Source organism: Amia ocellicauda, chromosome 14, assembly GCF_036373705.1.
Source record: "Amia ocellicauda isolate fAmiCal2 chromosome 14, fAmiCal2.hap1, whole genome shotgun sequence".
NCBI classification, from domain to species: domain Eukaryota; kingdom Metazoa; phylum Chordata; class Actinopteri; order Amiiformes; family Amiidae; genus Amia; species Amia ocellicauda.
In genome coordinates, this window is record NC_089863.1 from 9,349,453 (window position 1) to 9,372,323 (window position 22,871).

At 40.4% G+C, this 22,871-nt stretch overlaps 1 protein-coding gene across 1 annotated transcript; it reads left to right on the forward strand.

Annotated features, from left to right (window-relative positions):
• Positions 1-2,578: 2,578 nt before the first annotated feature.
• Positions 2,579-10,470, forward strand: LOC136768600 (G-protein coupled receptor 4-like). Its single transcript, XM_066722884.1, has 2 exons — positions 2,579-2,682; positions 7,663-10,470. Exon 2 carries the CDS (start codon positions 7,879-7,881, stop codon positions 8,782-8,784), a length of 906 nt encoding a protein of 301 aa, XP_066578981.1. The 5' UTR covers positions 2,579-2,682; positions 7,663-7,878; the 3' UTR covers positions 8,785-10,470.
• Positions 10,471-22,871: the final 12,401 nt, after the last annotated feature.

Below are 22,871 nucleotides of genomic sequence, written 5' to 3' on the forward strand. Positions count from 1 at the left end.
CGCCCCTGCTGTCAGAGGCTGTTCACACTGACCAACTGCTGGACACCCAGAGCTGAGCAGGAGACAGAGGATACAGACACTGTGTCTCCTACTGAAACTAGCGTCTGAGAGACACACAGCGGTTTGGCAATGAGACATAATCCTCGCAGTCTATCTCAGACAGACCCACAATGCAACACACTCTCTGTCTCCTCACACATCACCCACCCAGTCTAACCTGCGGCACAAACCCCACTGTGCTCCCGGTCCATTACGTCTCTAACTTCCTGTTTGGCAGATTAAGTAAACAAAATGAAGCTGCATTCAAACAGATCCTGATTGTAAGGATTTTAAAAGTTTTAGAAATGATTTTAGAATGGAATTTGTAAGAATTTTAATCATGAGTATTACAATTTTGTATTGTTTTATATTTGTAATTGTAAAATACATATCCCAATAAACAGTATTCAAACGGCTCCTGACTAACAGAAATCTGTTTTGCAGTTTCCTGCTGTCTGAAGAATTGGACATGAGCACCAAATCCTGATAATAATAAAGGGAATATCATACTGGAAATCAATATTTATTCTGTATATGTGTGTAGAAGTTATTCTTCTTACTATTCTTCTTCTTCTAATTATAATTATTGTTGTTGTACTTCTTCTTCTTATTATTATTATTAGCATTATTATAATTAAAAACTTTTAAATTAAGCCTTAATTCAATTATTATAATTGTTTGTATTTCTATTCATTTAATAACTTGTGTTATCTGTGGTACATTATTATTGATCTGAGACCATTAATTGATATGCTGGAATGTTTCAGAAACAAAGAAAACAAAGGTATATTTAAAATATAAATGTTCTGGAAAGTAAGATTTCTTTATGCTGTTATAAAGTAATAAATGCTTTAATGTAATTATTTCTTGAAACTGGAATTGTAAGCACTTCCAAGATCTCAAATTGAGTCAACACGTCCGCTCACCAGTCAATCACAGACTCCGACACTGACACATCCTGTGGCCAGAGTCTCCTCCAGCTGTCCAATGGAAGAACAGCATGGCGTACTGGGAGTGTGTGATTGGCCGATGGAGGGGGAGGGTTTACAGTGTTGATTCAGTCTGGCTCTGGGTTTATTCTGCGTCAGTCCTGTTCACCTCCTCTCATTGTGAGGTTCAGTGACTGATGAAGGGGCCCCATCTCACCGTGAGAAGGAGCCCCACTGTCTGGAGAAGCACCGGGCTGTGTCGAAATGAAATCAGTTTCCTTTTAACATGTTCACTGAACTGTGCTCTGCTCTGTGCTGAAATGACACGCATGTGTAAAACACCGTTAATAAACTGATAACGCTCTGATCTGCTGGTCTGTTCTGCTCATCTGTCCTCTGACTCAGACACACATCCCAGATGTAAAGCACACAGTGACCAGGTCACAGGGGGCTTGAAACTCCACTCACAGCAGACACTGACAGGCCTGACTGTGGACAGGGACTAATAATGTAGCGCACCATTCAGCTTATTTCTGATTATGGGTTTGAACAACTGCTTTGTTGGTCATTATTTTTAATATCAATATAAACTATTATACAGCTTATATTAAACATTAATAATGGCTCTTCATTGTGTGTGCTGGATCTAGTCTCTGCTGATTGAAATGAGGCACAGAGATGGCCGCGCTGCTCGACTGCCAAGTGAAACAGCTGCACCTGGACTGGAGCTCCACCACTGTGCGCTCCTGCTGCAGCGCTTAGAGACACTGAAGGACACCACATGATGAAACCATAAACCAGCACTTCCTGTTAAGAAATTCCCCCCATGTTCTCCCGGAAAAGTATTGAAGCTGAGAGACTTTCTTAACGGGAAGTGTTGGCACAGAGCCGAGCTCTTATGGTTAGTATTATTTTTATTATTATTTATACCAACTGACCAGCTTATATATTTTGAATTGTGTGTGTGAGTGTGTGCACTAGGATGTGGGTAGAGTCATATATCTTGATTTACAAAGTTTATTCAAAAGCAATAATAATGAATGTATTTGTTAAATGGTATCACTTTAGACACAGACACACGTGCTGGACACAATTCACTGATAGTGTTTGTAACAAGTGTGCTCCCAGACATGCTCTACAATGGCTCTCTATAACCCGGACTATACTGATGCCTAGTGCTCTCATATCTAAACCTATACTACCTTATTAATCTAGTAATAATAGTTAGGTTAAAATATGGTTATATATGTGTGTGTGTGTGTGTGTGTGTGTGTGTGTGTGTGTGTGTATGAGTGTTACAATGTCTGTTCCATGTAAGGCAATGTGAGGATGCAGAGATTGACATAGAAATAAATCATATGTCCATTGAAGATATTTCAGTCCTTGCTCCCCCAACGCCCGCCAATCCTCACTTCCTCTAATAATCCTGTCTGATGCAGAAAACTTTACTGCACTGTCAGTGACCCACAGCCTGATAGGAAGTATTGTGGTCTATGCGATGTTGTGTAACGCCAGTGGTATCATGACGTTGGGCCCTCCGTGGGCCCCTGTGGGTTTGGTCACCTGACTGAGGGTTATAAACACCCTGGACTCCTGTCTGTGTGTGACAAGACCAAGGTGACTGCACTGACCCTCTCTCTCTCTCTCTCTCTCTCTCTCTCTCTCTCTCTCTCTATCACTCTCTGTCTCTCCAGCGGACAGCGGTGATCTCCAGGTCAGTACAGTTCACATGTACACTGTGTAAAGGATCATATTGTTGCTGTAAATGGTGTCTGTCCAGTCTGTCCAGTCTGTCCAGTTCAGCAGCTCGTGAAGATGGATGTGTAGAGGACAGTGACAGACATTGGGCACAGTTAGAGAGAAACACTAATTAGCATGAGATCTGAGAGATAAGAGGTTGAAAAGTGTTACATAAATAATATATACAAATCATCTCATCTTATTATATGTATATTGTGTTGCTGAGGTTTCATGTTTCCCTTCTATTTAAAATTTTATATGCATTAATCAATCCATAATTATTTAAGGAGTGGCCACTCCCTGATTGATATTTTTAGGTGTTCCAGTGAAGTGATTTTGAAAAGTCTTAAAGATTGTCATGTGTGGATTGAGAGGGAAAATCCTGAAAAAGTTTAGACTGTGATTTTCGCGGTCCAAAGATCCAGGGCTTGACGGATTCGGACAGTTCGCATGAGTAAAATGAGTCCGGGCTCGAATCTGAACGTCACTCATAGCCGGAGTAATTCCATAAAGCTGTAACTGTAGAGAAGTGGTGAATTTACTCTGCACTCACTTGTAGTGTAAATCAAAGAGCTGTCAATGCTACAGCTATTAAAAAAACTCTGTACAAGTGTGATCAACACTCCACAGCAAAAAAAAATATTAGCAAATAAATCACTGCATTGCCACCCTCCTGTTGGAATCAGCAGAGTTACTATATTACTAGAGTTACTTTTACCAGAGTATGGTAAGCATACTCCACCCCCCTCCCTCCTGTCTTAACACATAGACATTGGCATCAGTGACCATGAGGACGGTATCTGGGCTGCACCACTACCACTATGTGTCATGGCATAGTGGTAGGGAGATATGTGAGAGATACGCAGTATTGCTGGCTCCTGTGAAGACAGATAATAGTAATGTAACTATTGTTTATTTCCCAGGACATTACTGGTTATAGACACTTTCGCTCTGTTTACATTTACTCATTAGGCAGCTCTCTATTCTCAGTCCCTGTTTTATTTATGTATTTCCTTTTAATAATTATTGTAGTGCTGTCTGAGGCAAGCAGGGGAACCGCAGGCCGCAGACCAATTCACACCCCCTACACCCACCCCCTTTCCTGGAGGGTGCTTCCTTCCTTTTTCTGACTGATAGAGTATTTATTTGTGTTAAAAGACTATATTCATAGAGTTTCAGGACTTAAACTAGCCATGACTGTCTTATTCAGTTATTCATATATTTCACATTGTTATACCATAAGTAAATCCTTATTGTCCCTTATTGGCCTTTTCAATTCTCAAATCCTCGTAAACTGCGTGGTTAACAGCTGTTCTTTCTCCTATCCCTAATGTCTTATGATAAATGTACTTTCTATGAATTTATATGTATTATTACTATTTTTTACATATATTTCATGCCACTATTTTAGCTAATTAATTAAATTATTAACTTAACAAAATATTTTAGGAAATTAAAGCCTTTTTATTGATCTCAATAATGCATTTATGCATTGCAGTCTCGTATTTCTAGGAAATCATTGCCTTATTGCAATTTAATCAGATTCCTAATGTTTCTATTTTGTGGAACTTTTTTATTTATTTATTTATTTATTTATGGTTTTTAAGTTCACTTATTCTATACTTATAATGTTATGCTTCTATGGTATTCTAATAATTGATTTTACATCAGGCTGCCTGTTTTAACAGGCTGTCAAGGCTGTCAGTCTCTCTGCTTGGTGCTGCTCATTTAGAATCTAGCCTTTTGTTTCCTTTAATTTGACATTACAGAATTTGCCCATAACATGGTTAACAAACATTATTGGCCTTCTGTTGGGACACCATGACTGTCATGTCTTCCGCTCAGCCCTCTTTATCACCACCAGAGGTCGCCTTGGTTCCAACTTCTGCTTTCCCTGGTCTTTGTTTCTCTTTGCCTTGGTACTGAATTATCACTCCTTGTCTCCTGGTTAGCTTTTCTCACCTGCTCCTCATTTCTCCCATTATCTATCTCTCTATTTATACCCCTTTGTTCCGTCAGTTTGGTGCAAAATTTTGCCTACTGTTTTAGTGACAAGCCTGTTTATCTGACCTCGTTTTCTGGATCTCCCTATTATTCCTGTTTGCTACCTCTATCATCTATTTATTCCTTGCTCTGTGCTTGGGTTCACCACTCATAGCAACCCCCCGGCATTACAATGACTATTTATCTATTATTAATCTGTTTATCCAATGTGGAATCTATGTTTATTTTGTATTACTTTAACATTTTTATTAAAATAGAATCATATTCTTTCTTTCTTATATCTGATGCCTTAGACACTCTGTATACAGTTAAATGTTTAGATCATCCTCCATGGATCAGACTTGTTTGTCCAGCACATCCCACAGATGCTCGATTGGATTGAGATCTGGGGATTTTGGAGTCAACACCTTGAACTCATAATTCATCAGGACAGGCCACCTTCTTCCATTGCTTCGTGGTCCAGTTCTGATGCTCACGTGCCCATTGTAGGTGCTTTCGGCAGTGGACAGGGGTCAGCATGGGCACCCTGACTGGTCTGCGGCTACGCAGCCCCATACGCAACAAACTGCGATGCACTGTGTGTTCTGACACCTTTCTATCAGAACCAGCATTCACTTTTTCATCAATTTGAGCTACAGTAGCTCGTCTGTTGGATCAGACCACATGTTATGGCTGATCGGTGTAAGTATGACATATACAGTCTTTCTGTTCCTTTTTAGCTGCAGATATTTCAGAACACAAACACTTTGGTAAAAACTACTCTGTATAAGGCATTTCTCATTGATACTGCCTCTGTGCGTGTATATAAACATATAGTAATTTAATTGGTTTTACAATTAACTTTTAAGTAAATAAATACCCAAACCCAGTCAGACAAGTAAAATGGTCATGCATATACAGGTGATGCTTACAAGAGGTGGTATGGCATTTGATTAAATAAAAATATGTTGGCCCATTTCTGTGGAGTCATGCTTAACTTCATGATACATTTTGTATTATTACTCTTTACTATTGATTAGAAATGAGGGCTAAAAAACTAATTTAAGGAACATATTATTAAGCCTTAAGTTATATAAAGGGATACTACTACAGTATTTTGGCTTTAGTCAGATTTCCTACTCAAACAGATATTAGTTGGCTTCTGACCATTGGCTTCTATTGTGCTATGCTAAGGAAATGAAAAATTCAAATTATCTCAAACTGGACACACAGACCTAAAATGGTATCCATGCGTTCGCAGGAAAGTAGGAAATACCGACGTATCCCTTTCTAGCTCAGATTCTTGGCTTGTGCTTTAGATGGTTTTAATCTATAGCCTAACAACACATTTATACAACTATATTAATTGTATTTACATACATCATACATATGTATAGAAAGCAAATGCATGACAAACCAGCACTTTGCGCTTAATCTGTATTACACAGGTCACGTACCACTTTGACATAATATACAATAATGCTGCGCGGGAGTACTTATATTTTGATGTCACCTATCTGGTCTTGAATTCAGTGTACACAGGGCAAGCAATTTCAGTGTACAGGGCACAAGCATTTTCAGTGTACACGGTGCATACAATATCAGTGTAGAGAGTGCAAAGGTTTTCAGTGTATAGAGCGCAATTGTTTCTCATTGATAATGTCCCTACGCAACTTGCGTAGTGAGCATATAGGGCCACCCGGTAATAGGAATAATAATAGAAACATAAGAAAGTTTACCAAAAAGAGAAGGCCATTCGACCTATCGTACTCGTTTGGTGTCCATTAATAAATAAGTGATCCAAGATTCCTATCCAGTTTATAATGCTCAGTGGTGCTGTACAAGAGGCTTTCAAGACTTTGCGATGAGCTGTAGAAACAGGGGAGTATAAATACTGAACTAATGAGCTGAGGCAACTGGGGGCAGGTGTACTACTGGGCAAATTAATGGAGAGCACTTGACCTGAAGTTACCCTGAGAATGGGTATTGAAAGCTGAGGTAGAGCAGAGCATGAGAGACAGTGACCTCTGGTGGGGAGACTGGGAACAAGGTCAGGACATGGATATGACACCTACAATTTAGAGAGAAGTTTTACTTGAACAATGTAATGTTTATTTCCAATTCTTCATTATGACCCATCATGCTTGTTTGGTGTTCTTAAATAACTAAGTGATCCAAGGATCCTAGCCAATATTTTTAAATGTTCACAAATGTCACTTCATCCACATCGCTGGGGAGTTTGTTCAGATTGTGACGACTCTCTGTGTGAAGAAATGCCTCCTGTTTTCTGTCTTGAATGCCTTGAAGCCCAATTTCCATTTGTGTCCCCGGGTGCGTGTGTCCCTGTTGATCTGGAAAAGCTCCTCTGGTTTAATGTGGTCGATGTCTTTCTTGATTTTCAAGACTTGGATCAAGTCCCCACGTAGTCTCCTCTGTTCCAGGGTGAAAAGGTTCAGGTCCTCAGTCTCTCAGTAGGACTTTCCCTTCAGACCTGGAATAAGTCTGGTTGCTCTCCTCTGAACTGCCTCTAGAGCAGCGATATCTTTCTTGAAGTGTGGAGCCCAGAACTGTACACAGTATCCAGATGAGCTCTAACTAGTGCATTGTACAGTCTGAACATCACTGCCCTTGTTTTAAATTCTACACTTTTGACAAAATACCCTAGCATTTTGTTTGCCTTTTTTGCATCCCCATATTGTGTGCTGACTTGATTGTTATTCCTGCATGTTGATTGGTCTCTTTGTGAGTTTATTCACTTCAACAATAGAAAAAAACACAGAAAAGCATCAATGAGAAACTGACCAAAAGTATTATATTTTCCTGAAAAAGTTCAGGCTCATATAATTTATAAATATTTAAATAGGTCTGCGGAAATGTTGCTCTTAGTACAAACTGGATCACTTGTAACTCATACCATCACTCACTCAGCAGTATTTAATATCAGCCTCTAATGGGGTCTGCTTTCTCTCAGTCATTTTCCAGGTCTCTGGATGCTCACAGCCTGCCTGAGCGACTGTCCCAGAGAGAGAACACCCCCACCCCCACTGCAGCACAGCCCCTCCGTCCCCCGAGTCTCTGTCTGAGAGGAGCAGGAGAGAGCAGCCTGGTGGACCCGTCTGAAGCCCCCAGGAGCAGCGAGGAGCCACAGAGAACAGAGCAGACGAACACCAGGCAGTGTCCACTGACCATGAACAACTCAAACACCACTGGACTCGACACAGACTCTCAGGACAAGTTGGAATACTCAGAAAATGCATTAATAGTTATAATAGAAATTTTTATTGTGGTCATCGGGCTGCCAGCAAACTGCCTGGCCATCTGCAGCCTGTACCGCATGATCAGGGCTGACATGGTGGTGCCCATCTACATCATCAACCTGCTCATCTCCGACCTCCTGCAGATCATCGCAAGAATACTCCGGTTAATCTTATTGACACTTACAGACAGCGAAGGATTACGGATTGCTAAGGCTTTTCCTTTCAGTCTCTTTATCTTCGGCCTGAGTGCCAGCATTGGGTTCATGCTGTGCATCGCCCTGGAGAGATACCTGGTGGTCGCCCATCCTCTGTGGTACCGGTACCACCGCAATGTCAGGCACGCCACACTGGTCTCTGTGGGAGTCTGGGTGCTGGCTGTGATATTTACTACAGTGGCAATGCCACTATATATTATCCTTCACTTTCACAAGGAAATAATGATAACTTTTTCTGTGCTCTGGCTCTTGCCATTCCCTCTTCTCTTGTTCTTCTTCTTCGGCACATGGAGAGCCATCGCCGGCGCCACCTCTGTACGAGACGCAGAGAAGAGGAGGATTGTGCGCATGCTGGCCCTCGTCCTGGGCACCTACACTGTGCTCTTCCTCCCATACTGCATAGTAAATTTCATTAGGTGCTATACAATAAATACAAATATTAACATTATCTTAAAGATTGCAATGCAAATGGTGAATTTCAGTGCCCTTGTGGACCCAGTGCTGTACATCCTCCTCAGGACTGATGTCAGGAACACACTGAGCAACTGCTGGACACCCACAGCTGAGACAGAGGAGACGGAGAATACAGCCACTGTGTCTCCTACTGTCACCAGTGTCTGAGAGACACAGGGGTTTGGCAATGTGTTATAATCCCTGGTGTCTATCTCAGACAGACAGACAGACAGACAGACAGTCCCACAATGCATCACATCCTTTATATATTAACCCACACAGCTGAGGGCAACTCTCTCTGTCCTAGAGTGTCTCCTCACACATCACCCTCCCAGTCTAACCTGACTAACAGAAACCTGTATTGCAGTTTCCTGCTGTCTGAAGAATGAGAAAGAAGCACCAAATTACGAGTAACTCTGATTGATACTGTTACTGAAGGATCTTTCCTTCTGCATCATAAAGGGTTCAAAAGAATAAAGGGAATGTCATATTTCTATTAATTTAATAACTTGTATTGTCTGTGGTACATTATTATTGATCTGAGACGAGTGCTGGAATGTTTCAGAAACAGAGAAAACAAAAATATTTTATTTTGGAAATTAAGATTTCTGTATACTGTTTAAAGTTATAAATGCTTAAATGATTGAGTCAACACCTCCGCTCACCAGCCAATCACAGACTCCGACACTGGCACATCCTGTGGCCTGAGTCTCCTCCAGCTGCCCAATGGAAGAACAGCATGGCGTACTGGGAGTGTGTGATTGGCCGATGGAGGGGGAGGGTTTACAGTGTTGATTCAGTCTGGCTCTGGGTTTATTCTGCGTCAGTCCTGTTCACCTCCTCTCATTGTGAGGTTCAGTGACTGATGAAGGGGCTCCAGCTCACTTTGAGAAGGATCCTCATTGTCTGGAGAAGCACTGGGCTGTGTTGAAATGAAATTGGTTTCCCTTGAACATATTCACTGAACTGTGCTCTGCTCTGTGCTGAAATGATACGCACGTGCATAACACCGTTAATACATGGATAACGCTCTGATCTGCTGGTCTGTTCTGCTCATCTGTCCTCTGACTCAGACACACATCCCAGATGTAAAGCACAGTGACCAGGTCACAGGGGGCTTGAAACTCCACTCACAGCAGACACTCAGGACAACTGTGGACAGGGACTAGTTAGACTCATTGCCTAATTCAACTATTTAATTACAATTATGCCAAAAATGCTTGGTATGGAAATGTTGTGTTTATTGAAAGTGCTTGTTTTTTACTTCCCTTTTAAAATGTAACAAATTAATCACCATGATTAAAATGAAAATGTACAAAAGACTTTCAAAAACACAATCAAAGTAGCTCCTGTTTCATCATTGCACTGTAAGTATCACAAGCATGGCTTGATGGGCTTAATTTGCATGATTTAATTACTTAATACCTTATTATGTTTTTTTAGATGTGAGCACATAATGGTTTATTATCACTGTTGTACTTTTTATTTTTGAAGTGGTTGCTTCCTTTTTGCTTTGTGTGTTTATATTATGTTTTATTTCATTAATTATTTTATTGTTCTTTTGCCAAGTGCACACCACCAACCCACATTCTATCACATTCTTCACCTGCCCCCTGACTCTCTGCCTAGCTATTTAAGTTGGGAGTGTGGCGCAAAATAGAGATCATTTCATGCCTCTGTGCTTTGTGTGCTTTGACACTGTAGTTTTCTCACAGTAACTATTAATTTGCCTGCATTCTTTCCAATGAATTATGAGAACCTGTTATTTTCTGACTTCTCAGTTACTCCTTTCAGTTTATGAGCAACTTACATTCTCTACTTGTTTCTTATTAAAGTTGAATTGTTTCAAACCTATCTTTGTTATCAGCAAATCACCTTCCATATGTAGCTGGCAATTTAGAGGATAATAATCATTATTCATGAGTAGGGATTCACCAAAATGAAAATTCTAATTAATTAATTAATAATAATGCCAATAACAACACACACATCCTGTTTGCTACTGTAAATAGGCTGACAAACCCACCGGCTCCAATACCTCCTAAACTTTTTTCCATTAATAAATGCAATGACTTTGGAAATTTGTTTTGTGATAAAATTCAAGACATTAGACAAGCTATTAACTCTACCATCTCTATCAATTACACAGCGCTGCCTTCTCATCTAAATAGAGATAACATGATAAATATGACTCAGTTTTAGATCATTGATTGGAAAACTCTTGCGGAAACTGTCTGAGATCTTCTTCCTGTTGCTTTGACAGTCTACCTACAAACTTTTTTAAGAATGTTTTTAATTGCCTGGCGAATGAAATACTTCAAATTGTCAATACCTCCCTCCAATCATATCTTCCCTGAGGCTTTTAAAACCACACTAAGTAAGCCTCTATTTAAAAAGAGCAGCCTAGAAGAATTTGTTCTAAATAATTACAGACCTATATCTAATTTACCTTTTATAGGTAAAGTTATTGAAAAAGTTATTTATCGGCAACTTAGTAACTTTTTGATTTCTAATGGTTGCCTTGACAAATTTCAATCTGGATTTTGCCCCCATCACAGTACAGAGACTGCCCTTATCAAGGTCCTAAATGACATTCATTTAAATACTGACTGGTAAAATGTCAGTCTTAGTGTTATTAGATCTTAGCGCTGCATTTGAGATTGTAGATCATACAATTCTGCTGGACAGACAAGAAAATTGGGTTGGACTTTCAGGTACCACCCTAAATTGGTTTAACACCTATCTAGTGGATAGAAATTATTTTGTTTCCATTGGCAATTTTACTTCTGAGCAGATTACAATGATTTGTGGTGTCCCCCAAGGATCAATCCTTGGGCCTCTATTATTCAATCTTTATATGCTCCTGTTTGGACAAATCTTACAAAAAAATAATATCGCTTACCACAGCTATGCAAATGACACCCAAATTTACATAGCTCTCTTACCAAATGATTATGGTCCAATTGACTTGTTCTATCAATGCATTGAACATATTAATATCTGGATGCACAACATTTTCTACAATTAAACAAAAATAAAATTGAGATCATTGTTATCGGCGCCCATGATAAATGACTTAGCGTCAGTGCTCACCTTGATTCCCTGTCCCTTCAGACTAAAAATCAGGTCAGAAATCTTGAGGTAATTTTTGACTCAGAATTAAATTTCAATAGTCATATTAATTCAATAACAAAATCAGCTTACTATCAGTTAAAAAATATAGCAAGACTCAAGAGACTTTATGCCTAAACAGGACCTCAAAAAGCTTATTCACACCTTTATCTTCAAATTGGATTATTGTAATGGCTTATTTACAAGCCTATCAAGAAAAGCGATTCGCCAACTGTAACTTATTCAAAATGCCACTGCTAGAGTGTTTTAAAAACAAGGAAATGTGATCACATCGAGACAATTCTTAGGTCTTTGCACTGGCTCCCAATCAATCAAAGAATTAACTTCAAAGCATTGCTGCTTGTGAACAAGTCACTGAAAGGGCTAGGGCCTCCATATGTCTGATCTGCTCTTGCCATTCGAACCCCCTAGAGTTAATCTGATGCTGGCTTATTATCCATTCCAAGAGTTAAAACAAAACATGGAGAGGCAGCCTTTTGTTACTGTGCTACTTATAGCTGGAACAAACTTCCAGAAGACATTACAAATGCCCAAACTGTAACCACGTTACAAAATATTCCTGTTCTGCACTGTATATATTTGACATTTTCCAGAATGTTTGAATTGTCTAATTATTAAGATTGTTTTTATTTCTAATTATTTTTAATAACATTTTTATATAATGTCTTGTTGTCTCATGTAAACACTTTGAGTTGCCTTGTGTATGAAAATGTGCTATACAAATAAACTTGACTTGACTTGACTTTACTTGACATGACAGGCCCACATGTCTGTTCCATGATGAGTGGAAATTCAGTTTCTGGTCAGTAAGACACATATATGGCTAAACTGGGAAAATTCAGGCAATACTTAATATATGGGGGGTTTGTATGAGGTATCAAGCCCAAATTGCTGGTGAAAACCGGTTCTTATCAGACTCTGTTCTTCTAGGTATCAGGGTTGAACTATAGCACAGTACCGCAGCACAGTAAGACAGTGAGGCAGTGACCTTGTTATGAAACCATAAACCAGCACTTCCTGTTAAGAAATGCTAAAAAGTGATGAAACTGAGAGACTTTCAATAACAGGAAGTATTGTCAGCAAGACGAGCGCTTATTATTACTATTTTTACTTCTTTATTTCATTATTTCTTAGCAGGTACCATTATCCAAGGTGACTTACAGAATATAAGAGCAATAAAAAAGTGCAATAATACAGTATAAAATGTCAGATTAAAAGATAAGGTTCAAAATTGTGCAAAGGTAAAGTATACAGTTAATATAAAATATAAAAACTGGATCCCATATTTTAATAACTAACAAGTGAAGATCAAATTATTACAAATAATGATTGTGTTTGTCTTCCGTTACCTTTGCATTTACACTGACACCAGGTATTTTGTTAGACACAGAGGAAGGGGGGGGGCTGGACTGGCTGGACATCGGTCACTGACAGTGTTTATAACGAGTGTGCTCCCAGACATGCTCCATAACAGCTCTCTATAACCCGGCCTATACTGATGCCTAGTACTCTCATATATAAACCTTTACTACCTCATTCATCAATAGTTAGATTATACCATGGTTATGTATATGTGTGTGAGTGTTACACTTTCTGTTCCATGTGAGGCAAATTGAGGATGCAGTGACTGACATGGGAAAAAACAACACATGGCAATTGAAAATATTTCAATATTTTTTAAATCCCCCCCGCCCCCTCACTGCCTCTAACAATCCTGTCTGATGCAGAACAGTACTGCACTGTCATAGACACATGGCCTGATTGGAAATATTGTGGTTTACTTGATGTTATGTAATGCCAGCGGTATCATGACATGGCCCTTAGCGGGCTCCTGTGGGTTTGGTCACCTGACTGAGGGTTATAAACACCTTATAATATCACTGAGCAGACTGAGGCGACTGCACAGATCCTCTCTCTCTCTCTCTCTCTCTCTCTTTCTCCAGTGGACAGCGGTGATCTCCAGGTCAGTACAGTTCTCATGTCCACTGTGTGAAGGATCATATTGTTGCTGTTATGGTGTCTGTCCAGTCTTGGTGTCCAGTCTGTCCAGTCCAGCAGATCGTGAAGATATCTGGGTAGCTGTACACAGTGTAGTGATTTGTTTGAAATGATCCCGATCCCTACAGATGTATATACTGTATATGGATGTGTAGAGGACAGTGACAGACATCTCTATGTCACATAAGGGGGACGTGTTGGGGACGTTATGAGAGAAACACTAATTGTCACAACATCTGAAAGATAACAGGTTGAAAAGTGTTACATAAATGATATATACAAATTATCTCATTAACATATATAATCGTATAATATTCTGTTGATGTTTTATGATTCCTTTCTAATATTTATGGTAGTCTTGCATGGAAATTATATTAGCCTCTGCTGAATAATAATTAATTAAGTAATTAACAGGAAATAAATGGTTCCTTAGTTGCAAAATTTGACTCATTTGACACATTGAGGAAATAAATTCAGATTAAACAGGCACAAATGTAGGGAAGAGCGTTAGGGGCACTTAGAAGAAGAAAAATATTATTTTGAGAAGAAAAGTTAAACTTTTGAGAATAAAGTCAAAAGTGTTGAGATTTAAGTCGTTTTTTTGTAGAAAAAAGTTGAAATAAACTTTTCAGAAAGAAGTTTAAAGTTCAGGTTCAGACACCCATAGGGTAGTTAAGATGTTATCGATTGCATAATCCACCATTGATTCGAAAAGAACAAGAAGAATAAGAAGAACCTGCTATTTATACCTGTGTTGCACGGCCCTCTTCTTGGTGGATGAGTGTGATAAGTAATAATTAGTATAGTATTTATGGATATATTAATCTCATGGATTAAAAATCACCAGAGAGGCTGTTGTATGGTCACAATATGCTTTCTTAACCTCACAATTAATACTTTTTCACAAATTAGGATAGTTTTAGCAAACGTTATTTATCAATTGCATAATTTCACTGAAAGCAACGTCTCAGTCAGTTGGCACAGATGTTGCCCTAAACTCCTGCTTCTAACTAGCTACAGTTTTTAGTGAAACTAGCAATACATAATAGAGAATTGATAGTAAATCACCAGTTGTTTTGCAAATTAACAACTTAAACTAAATTAATTAAGGCATCCAACCACATGCTTATGTTAATTTGAGAAGTGAAGTGTTGGCTAACATATTACCTAAATTATGTAAATTAGATTGTGAGCTTGTCATTTCTGCTGTACCCATTGACATTGTTCTGGACAAAAAGAGTAGCTTTAGTAATGACAGTCAGGTTTTGTAATCACCCAGGAAGAGAATCAAGGACTTTAGCAACTAGTCAAAACTGCTACAATAGCTTAATATCTCAGACATTATGATGAAAGACATACACACTATATACCTTTATATACCATTTACAATTAATCTTAAAATCTCAATACTTTTGATTTTTTTTATTTAACTTTTGACTTTTTTTTCAATATAAATATACACTCACCTAAAGGATTATTAGGAACACCATACTAATATTGTGTTTGACCCCCTTTCGCCTTCAGAACTGCCTTAATTCTACGTGGCATTGATTCAACAAGGTGCTGAAAGCATTCTTTAGAAATGTTGGCCCATATTGATAGGATAGCATCTTGCAGTTGATGGAGATTTGTGGGATGCACATCCAGGGCACGAAGCTCCCGTTCCACCACATCCCAAAGATGCTCTATTGGGTTGAGATCTGGTGACTGTGGGGGCCAGTTTAGTACAGTGAACTCATTGTCATGTTCAAGAAACCAATTTGAAATGATTCGACCTTTGTGACATGGTGCATTATCCTGCTGGAAGTAGCCATCAGAGGATGGGTACATGGTGGTCATAAAGGGATGGACATGGTCATAAACAATGCTCAGGTAGGCCGTGGCATTTAAACGATGCCCAATTGGCACTATAAGGGGCCTAAAGTGTGCCAAGAAAACATCCCCCACACCATTACACCACCACCACCAGCCTGCACAGTGGTAACAAGGCATGATGGATCCATGTTCTCATTCTGTTTACGCCAAATTCTGACACTACCATCTGAATGTCTCAACAGAAATCGAGACTCATCAGACCAGGCAACATTTTTCCAGTCTTCAACTGTCCAATTTTGGTGAGCTTGTGCAAATTGTAGCCTCTTTTTCCTATTTGTATTGGAGATGAGTGGTACCCGGTGTGGTCTTCTGCTGTTGTAGCCCATCCGCCTCAAGGTTGTACGTGTTGTGGCTTCACAAATGCTTTGCTGCATACCTCGGTTGTAACGAGTGGTTATTTCAGTCAAAGTTGCTCTTCTATCAGCTTGAATCAGTCGGCCCATTCTCCTCTGACCTCTAGCATCAACAAGGCATTTTCGCCCACAGGACTGCCGCATACTGGATGTTTTTCCCTTTTCACACCATTCTTTGTAAACCCTAGAAATGGTTGTGTGTGAAAATCCCAGTAACTGAGCAGATTGTGAAATACTCAGACCGGCCCGTCTGGCACCAACAACCATGCCACGCTCAAAATTGCTTAAATCACCTTTCTTTCCCATTCAGACATTCAGTTTGGAGTTCAGGAGATTGTCTTGACCAGGACCACAACCCTAAATGCATTGAAGCAACTGCCATGTGATTGGTTGGTTAGATAATTGCATTAATGAGAAACTGAACAGGTATTCCTAATAATCCTTTAGGTGAGTGTATATTTTCTCGGTCTTAAGTGGCTCTATTGCTCTTCCGTACAAATTGCTGAACCAAATGTTAAAGCTCAGACATGTTGTTGTTGAGTACATGCAGAAGGGTCAAGTTTTAAAAATAAGCATAAGAGACAAACTGCAATCTTGTTTTTCTGTCTTGATTTGTAGCTGTCATCATTTGCTCATGTGATAGATAAAATGCACATTATGCAGCTAACAGTATATGCTGTATGCTATATATGTTAGTTTCATAGATAAAATGCAAATGCACATCATGCCATTAACATTAACATATGCTATATGTTGTGGGGATTCATATGCTGCATGTCAGTTGCTGGTGGGAATTCTTGCTGTTTTCTTAAAAGGATAATTTCCCTATATCATCTATCGATTGGTAGAGACTAATCCACCAGGACTGATTATTTATGCCTGCAAGTATGCGTTTTATCCTCATTCACGATAAAGCCTTTGTTGAGGAAATACTGTGCTGAGTTTTGTTTTCACAGTCATCTCCGCTTTTAGGTATTTTATCATTTTTTAACTGTTTATTAAGTTCCTATAATCTAGAGTAAATATTTGTTGTGATGTCTGCAGTGAATGTGTACTATTTTTGTTAAGTTGCTTTAGACTTGTTAATACAAGAGGAAACGCTAGTCTCTGCACCAAGGCGCCATATTTAGCATAAATGCCACGAGGTCCGGCCATGTTACATTGCTGTAATAAAGTCTGTTGCTTTGTGGCCTGTGTTTAACGCTAGCAGAGATACTTGTCATTTACATGTATAGTTATAATAGTAAGAGAATAAGATAAGAAAAGTGTACATGGTATAATGGTAAAAATGTATTGATGTAATGAGTAGATTTATTATACATATCTTTAGTTATATATTATTGTAAAGCAATATATAAAGTCATATTTCCTGATAGTGTGCACATCTCAAGAGCATTTGTTATATTGTCTATTGTATACAGTATGTATTGTATATTTTTCTGTATTTTATTGCATTCATTCATGATAAAGCCCCTTTCAGTGGTACAACACTGAAACTTTATTTCTCTGGAAAAGGAACTGGAAATAAGGAACTCAGCTATACAATCCATATTAGGAGATATGTAGCTCCATACTCACTTAAGCCATTTGCTATAAAAACTGCTCAGATCTGTCTGGGGGCAGAGAAACCTGCCTTTCTCTCCAGCATTGCTGAATAAAGCATATTGACTGTTTTCGAACCTGAACCTTATGTGAAGCTTAATTTCTTCAACAATATTAATCGATATCACTATTTTCATTTAATGCATTCATTTGTCTCTGAGTTTTGTCACTTGAAATGTAAAATCACTCATAGAAAAGCATCAATGTCTTTTATCATATATGAATATGCAAATGTGTCTCTGGAAATTCTCCTGTAAGTACGAACTGGATCATTAGAAACTCATGCCATCACTCACTCAGCAGTATTTAATATCAGCCCCTAATGGGCTCTGCTTTCTCTCAGTCATTGTCCAGGTCTCTGGATGCTCACAGCCTGCCTGAGCGACTGTCCCAGAGAGAGAACACCCCCACCCCCACTGCAGCACAGCCCCTCCGTCCCCCGAGTCTCTGTCTGAGAGGAGCAGGAGAGAGCAGCCTGGTGGACCCGTCTGAAGCCCCAAGGAGCAGAGCAGACGAGCACCAGGCAGCGCCCACTGACCATGAACAACTCAAACACCACAGAACTGGACACAGACGTTGACAACAACAACTATGTTAGAATTGCAGTCATCACTGTGATTGTAATTGACATTTTTGTTGTGGTTGTTGGGCTTCCTGCCAACTGCCTGGCCATCTGCAGCCTGTACCGCATGATCAGAGCTGACATGGTGGTGCCCATCTACATCATCAACCTGCTCATCGCCGACCTCCTGCAGATCAGCGTGAGAGTATATCTGTTGACCAGATATACCCAACTACGCAGTGAGGGGTTATGGATTGATATTTCTCTAAGTCTCTTTATCTTCAGCCTCAGTGCCAGTATTGGGTTCATGCTCTGCATCGCCCTGGAGAGATACCTGGTGGTCGCCCATCCTCTGTGGTACCGGTACCGCCGCAATGTCAGGCACGCCACACTGGTCTCTGTGGGAGTGTGGGTGCTGGCTGTGATATTTACTACAGTGGTGCAGCCACTTTATTTTATGCCATACTTTAAACAAAAAATAATTACAACTTTCTCTGTGCTCTGCCTCCTGCCATTCCCACTTCTCTTGTTCTTCTTCTTTGGCACAAAGAGAGCCATCGCAGGTGCCACCTCTGTAAGAGATGCAGAGAAGAGGAGGATTGTGCGCATGCTGGCCCTCGTCCTGGGCACCTACACTGTGCTCTTCCTCCCATTCTGCATAGTGACTTTCATTATGGAAAATAAAACAAATAGAAGTATTGGCATTGCCGCATTCATTACAGTTGAAATGGTGAATCTCAGTGCCCTTGTGGACCCAGTGCTGTACATCCTCCTCAGGCCTGATGTCAGGAACACACTGGGCTCTCTCCCCTGCTGTCAGAGGCTGTTCACACTGACCAACTGCTGGACACCCAGAGCTGAGCAGGAGACGGAGAATACAGCCACTGTGTCCTCTACTGTCACCAGCGACTGTGAGAGACAGCAGTTTGGCAATGCATCATAATATCTCGAGTCTATCTCAGATTGACAGACCCACAATGCAACACATCCTGTATATATTAACCCACACAGCTGAGGGCAACTCTCACTGTCCCAGAGTGTCTCCTCACACATCACCCTCCCAGTCTAACCTGCAGCACAAACCCCACTGTGCTCCCTGTCCATTACGTCTCTAACTTCCTGTTTGGTAGATTAAGTGAACAAAATAAAGCTGCATTCAAACGGCTCCTGACTAACAGAAACCCGTATTGCAGTTTCCTGCTGTCTGAAGAATGGGAAATAAGCTCAGAATCCCGAGTAACTCTGATTGAAACTGTTACTGAGAGATCTTCAATTCAATTCAATTCAATTTGCTTTATTGGCATGACAGTAATACATTGGTATTGCCAAAGCATTATAAAAAAATTATAACAAGCAGTAAAACAATATTTAAACAATACAGAAAATTCATATATATACCACCCCCACCCTAAATTTAAATAGTACAGTGGCGTAGGTTTGGTTTCAGAATTGGGGGGACGTGTCCCCTTTGCCTATGGAACAATGCATACATTTTTGGGGGGGAACAATGTAACATTCTTTCAACATTGTGGGGGATGCATCACCCCGTCCCCCACTAAACCTATGCCTGTGTATATACTGTACACTGTCCCTCAGGCTGTGACAGTTGGACACATATTGGGCAGTCAGTGGTGCTGTGTGTCCCTCTCCCAGCACGACTGACGGTTTTTCTGTCATTAGTGGGAATTGTGGGATGGAGAGAGTGATTTTATTAATAAAATTGTCTCTTGTTTGGGAATCTTTTTCACAGGTCAGGAGAAAGTGTATCTCTATCTCAACCTCTTCTGTTTAGTCAAATTTTACATTGTTTGTGCAGTGCTGCCTGGAGCTGACTGAGCTCAGTGTCGCTCTGCTCAGAGAGCCTCAGGACCAGCTGGCTGAGGGGACTCTTCTCTGGGCTGAGCTCCTGGTAGTGCCAGGCTTTGATGTGGAGTGAGTTAGAGTCACAATTTTTTAGGTGAATCCAATATTTCAGTGCTCTTCTTTCAATGTGAATAATCAATGGATAAAGGCCTAATTCAGCCCTGCATGCATTGTTTGGTGTATTTCTCTGTAGTTTCACTATATTTTTACAGAACTCTGCATGCAGGGTTTCTGTGGGGTGTTTGTCCCAGTTTGTGAACTCCTGGTTGGTGATTGGTCCCCACACTTCACTGCCATATAAAGTGATTGGTTAAATTACACTGAACATTTTTAAGCCAAATTTTAATGGAATTATTAATTTTATAGAGCCTCTATATTGCATAAAAAGCCCTGCGTGTTTCTCCTTTAGTGCATTCACTGCCTGATTGAAGCTCCCTGAGGCGCTGATGAGCAGACCCAGGTATGTGTAGCTGGTGCTGTGCTCTAGGGTGGTGCTGCCTACAGTGAAGTGATACTTGTTTCCTTGAGATCTGTTTTTTCTTCTGGAGTATCATAACTCTGGTTTTATTCATGTTTACTGCCAGGGCCGGGGGCTGACAGTGCTGCTCCAGCAGTGACAGGTTCTGCTGAAGCCCCTGTTCTATGGGTGACAGCAGCACCAGGTCATCTGCATAGAGTAGGGTAGAGTAGGAATTTAACTTCAGTGTCATGTAGGGTGAGTCCGGGAACGTCAGACTGCTCCAACACTGTGGCCAACTCATTGATGTAGATGTTGAACAGTGTTGGGCTCAGACCGCAGCCCTGCCTCACTCCCCACCCTTCTGTGAAAAATGTTGTAATTTTATTGCCAATCTTTACTCCACATTTAATGAGAAGTTTGTGAAATAGTTATTTGTGCCAAATTTAATCAAATAAGAACATAAGAAAGTTTACAAGCGAGAGGAGGCCATTCAACCCATCGTGCTTGTTTGGTGTCCATTTTGATTGTTCCCAAATGTTCAGCTTCTACCACATCATTGGGGAGTTTGTTCAGATTGTGATGACTCTCTGTGTGAAGAAGTGTCTCCTGTTTTCTGTCTTGAATGCCTTGAAGCCCAATTTCCATTTGAGTCTCTAGGTCCGTGTGTCCACTCAGAACTTCAAAAGCTCCTCTGGTTTGATGTGGTCGATGCCTTTCATGATTTTGAATACTTGAATCAAGTCCCCATGTAGTCTCCTCTGTTCCAGGGTGAAAAGGTTCAGTTCCCTCAGTCTCTCAGTAGGATGTTCCCTTCAGACCTGGAATAAGTCTGGTTGCTCTCCTCTGAACTGTCTCTAGAGCAGTGATATCTTTCTTGAAGTGTGGAGCCCAGAACTGCACACAGTATCCAGATGAGCTCTAACTAGTGCATTGTACAGTCTGAACATCACTGCCCTCGTTCTCAATTCTACACTTTTGACAATATACCCTAGCATTTTGTTTGCCTTTTTAATTGCTTTCCCATATTGTTTGGATGGAGAAAGTGAGGAGACCACATAGACTCCTAGGTCTTTCTCATGGATTACTTAATCTAGTTCTATTACTCCCATAATGTATTATAGTGGACATTTTTACTACCTGTATGTAATACCTTGCACTTGTCCACATTGAAGTACCTTTGAATAGACTGTACTGGTGAGATTGTATCTGCTGAGCCACCTATTTTAGTATCATCTGCAAATTTGACAAGTTTGCTAACTATCCCAGAGTCCAGATCATTAACATAGATTAGAAAAAGCAAAGGCCCTAATACTGATCCCTGTGGAACTCCACTAACAACCTCACTCCAGTTAGAAGCGACTCCTCTAATCGACACCCTCTGTTTCCTATACATCAACCAGTTCATAATCCATCTACTTACATTACCCTGAATGCCTACAGCTTCCAATTTGAGGATCAGTCTTTGGTGTGGAACCTTATCAAAAGCTTTTTGAAAATCTAAGTATATCATATCATATGCTTTCACATGATCTACAGCTGCAGTTGCATGTTCAAAAAATTCTAATAAATTAGTAAGACATGATCTGCCTCATCTAAACCCATCTTGACTATCTCCAAGAATATGGTTCCCTTTCAAATCAATAGACAACCATTACCATATGGGAAGAGCCTTCTGACCTGACAATCAGTGAAAACACTTACCAAAGCTGATCAATAGGGGCCCTACTGGCAGGAGGAAAACCCACCCCCGGCGTCTGTGAACAGTCTCCTCCTGACTTCAGCTGCCTGCCATTTCTTCTTTCACCTTGTGATACTTGCTTTTGGTTTGTTTCGCTTTGCGTACGTAAGTGGAGAAGCGTGCTCACCTGCTCTTAGGAGTTTGGAAAATTTATGGAGAACCTCTTGGGAGTGTCATTTATAATTTTTTCCCTCTTTGGAGTTTAGACTACTGTCTTTATCGAGCTTTGCTTCTCTTCGGAGGTAAGTGTGCAGCGGGAGTCTCGCTCGGAGCTGGCCTCGGTCCCTCCACTGAGATCTGCTGTACAATTTTACTTCCTGTACCATTCGTTCTTCTTTCAGATTTGAGTGAAGGAAGGGAAAGGGAAGAAAGGGAAGAAGGAGACGCTATTCCGGCTGGAGCAGCCTCCCACGGTTGGTCAACTGACCGTCCCGATTGCTTCTCTTCAATCTCCAGCCTGTCTCAACCTGTCGGCGGAATGTAAAACTCTCGTCCACTCGACCCCCTATCAACCTCAACCTACTTGACTGTCAACCTCAACCAAATTGTCGACCACTTTCGTCGATCCCTCGACCATTCTGTCGACAACATCTAAGGGGACAGTATGTATTGTGAGGGGTTTGGCGAAGTCTTTCTGCCTCGGGAACTGTCTGCGTACATAGAGGGTCTGGA